The 2,582-nt window shown below is 41.2% G+C and overlaps 1 protein-coding gene across 1 annotated transcript in view; it reads left to right on the top strand.

Moving 5' to 3' along the window:
• Window positions 1-2,582, top strand: part of GOT1 (glutamic-oxaloacetic transaminase 1, soluble) — a 30,446-nt gene that overhangs the window by 8,848 nt on the left and 19,016 nt on the right. Inside the window, exon 2 of the mRNA XM_011977374.1 lies at window positions 2,090-2,271. Within this exon, the coding sequence (XP_011832764.1) occupies window positions 2,090-2,271 (182 nt within the window). The remainder of the gene's footprint in view (window positions 1-2,089; window positions 2,272-2,582) is intronic.

Here is a 2,582-nt window from a genome sequence, read left to right as displayed (position 1 = left end):
AATGTCCAACAAGAGACTGACAAAGTAAAATATGGTACATTCATCAGTTAAGGAATTGTAAAAAGAACAAGGACACTATGTGCAAATGTAAAACAATCTTCAAGTGAAAAAGCAAGGAACACAAAACAGTGTATAGTACGCCGTATGCTACCTTTTGTTTAAAAAGGCATATGTAAGAAGCTGTGTTTGCTTGTGTAAGCATAGGGAAATGCTGGAAGGATATTTAAGAAACTAACAGTTGTTATTTGGGAGGGATTTGATAACTAGGTAGATAGAGGATAAGAATGGGATGGAGACATGCAAACATGTCACCTATTAGAAGAATAGTTAATGAGGAAGAAAAATTCATAATATATATTTAAATGGAAAAAAGCATGTTGAAATTCTATGTACAGTATGATCCATATTTTATAAAAGAATATGGCCATCGAAAATAAAGCTTAGAAGGTTGTACACAAAAATTTTCATACTCCTTGTCTCTGAGTACTGGGATTATATGTTATGTTAGTTCTCAACACTGCTATAAAGAACTACCTGAGACTGGGTAATTTATAAAGAAAAGAGGTTTAATGGACTCATGGTTCCACAGGCTATATAAGAAACATGGTTGGGAGGCTTACAATCAGGAAACTTACAATCATGGAGGAGGGGTGAAGGGCAAGCAAGCACCTTCACATGGCGGAGCAGTAGAGAGAGCAAAGTGAGAGGTGCTACACACTTTTAAACAACCAGATGTAGTGAGAACTCACTCGCTGTCACAAGAAAAGCAAGGGAGAAATCTGCCCCCATGGTCCATCAACACTGGGGATTACAATTGAACATGAGATTTGGGTGGGGACACAGAGCCAAACCATATCATTCCACTCCTGACCCCTACCAAATCTCATTTCCTTCTCACGTTTCAAAACACAATCACACATTAATTATGTTTATTTTTTATCTTCTGGGCTTTTCCCAATTTTCTGCAATCAATGTGTTGTTCAGTAAACAATAACAACAACCCTAAAATGTGATTTTTTTTTTTTTTTAAAGTCAGGGATTAATGTTGGGCAGAAATCAAGAAAATAAAAATCAGAATCAGTCTAAAATTTTGTTTCCATTTCAGAATTACTTGCGTAAGTATAGGCTTATTCTGGACCTAAACATTCAAGCAGAGAGACAAACGACCCCTGCCAGGAGTCCTACTTGGAGAGATTATTGACGTGGGTGCAAGGCTAAAGCAACTGCCCTGTAAAGCTCTAATCCTAACATAATCATAGAATAGTGTAGGGAAAGAAATTGGTGATGGATAACTCAGAGTGACTTAAAAATACTTTCAGAGGAAGAGGAAATACTTAGAGGTTTACTGTAGAGCAAGATTAAATATTGTGAACCAGATCAATTTAGATCAATGAAAGGGTGAGGCAGATGAAGGGGAATGAAGTTGGAAGGGTAAACACTGGCTGAGGTCAGAATACAGAGAGGATAAAGATGTGTTTAAGTGGGTCCTTGGGTGATTGTGTCACCTGTTGTTGAAATCCTCAGGGCATTTGCTTATCATTCGTCTTATTTCTGCTCTTCTAGGACAGGAGGAGTGGTGGGCCTTCTTCTGCTCCTTCTCCATGTTTGTGTTAAAGGTGCCAAGTTCATGTGGAAGTAGCACCTAGGCTTTTTCTGGAAGTCTCTTGGGGAGATACAGAAGGAAGACTGCTGGGCCAATGGCCTAGAGACTTCAATGCAATAGCGATATTGACATGACATTTGCAAGTTGCTTTTTACTTTGCAGAGTGCTTTTCTATGTACTGTCTTATGTGACCAGGCTCTGTGATGTCCCAGTTTCATTTCAGCATTCTACTTTTTGGAGGTCACATAGTTAAGAGCTGTAAGTTCCACAAGGATGGGGACCACATCTGCCCTTATGTTTGCCCAACACCTACCCCAGTGCTTGGCTCAAATTAGGTACTCAGTAAGTGAACGAACTTTTCTCCAATTTCCTTCACTGTTCTGTTTTGACTGGAAGGTGGTGGGATTCTCCCAGTTCACAGTTACAAACTCTTACCTTGGATACAGCCTCAGCCTCCTCTGTATATAACCCTTTTCCATTCTCCAGCATATCGCACCGATGACTGCCATCCCTGGGTTTTGCCAGTAGTAAAGAAAGTGGAGCAGAAGATTGCTAATGACAATAGCCTAAACCACGAGTATCTGCCAATCCTGGGCCTGGCCGAGTTCCGGAGCTGTGCTTCTCGTCTTGCCCTTGGGGATGACAGCCCAGCTCTCAAGGAGAAACGGGTAAGTTTTGGGTGAGAATGTATTTTCTCTTTAGAAACTGAAAGTCATCCTGTTCTTACAGTTGGTGACTTCCCCTCACTCCACTAGAGGTCCTGCCATTCTAAGAGCCTTGCTGTTTTCTAGACTTACTGGGCCCTGCCATGACTAAGAACCTTTGCCTGGCCCTTCCCTCCACTTGGAATGCCCTCCCTTACTTCTCTAGCTCTGCAGTCCCCACCTCTAAGTCCTTCAAGAGCTGATCAGGGGTCACTTCCACACTGAGTCCTTAGGTATTTTAGGCAGAGCTTGTTGTTTAAGCTCTCTGAGTTATC

Source organism: Mandrillus leucophaeus, unplaced genomic scaffold, assembly GCF_000951045.1.
Source record: "Mandrillus leucophaeus isolate KB7577 unplaced genomic scaffold, Mleu.le_1.0 Scaffold18, whole genome shotgun sequence".
Classification (NCBI taxonomy): domain Eukaryota; kingdom Metazoa; phylum Chordata; class Mammalia; order Primates; family Cercopithecidae; genus Mandrillus; species Mandrillus leucophaeus.
Note: the sequence above shows the minus strand (reverse complement) of the source record. Positions and strands in the feature narration are given on the sequence as shown.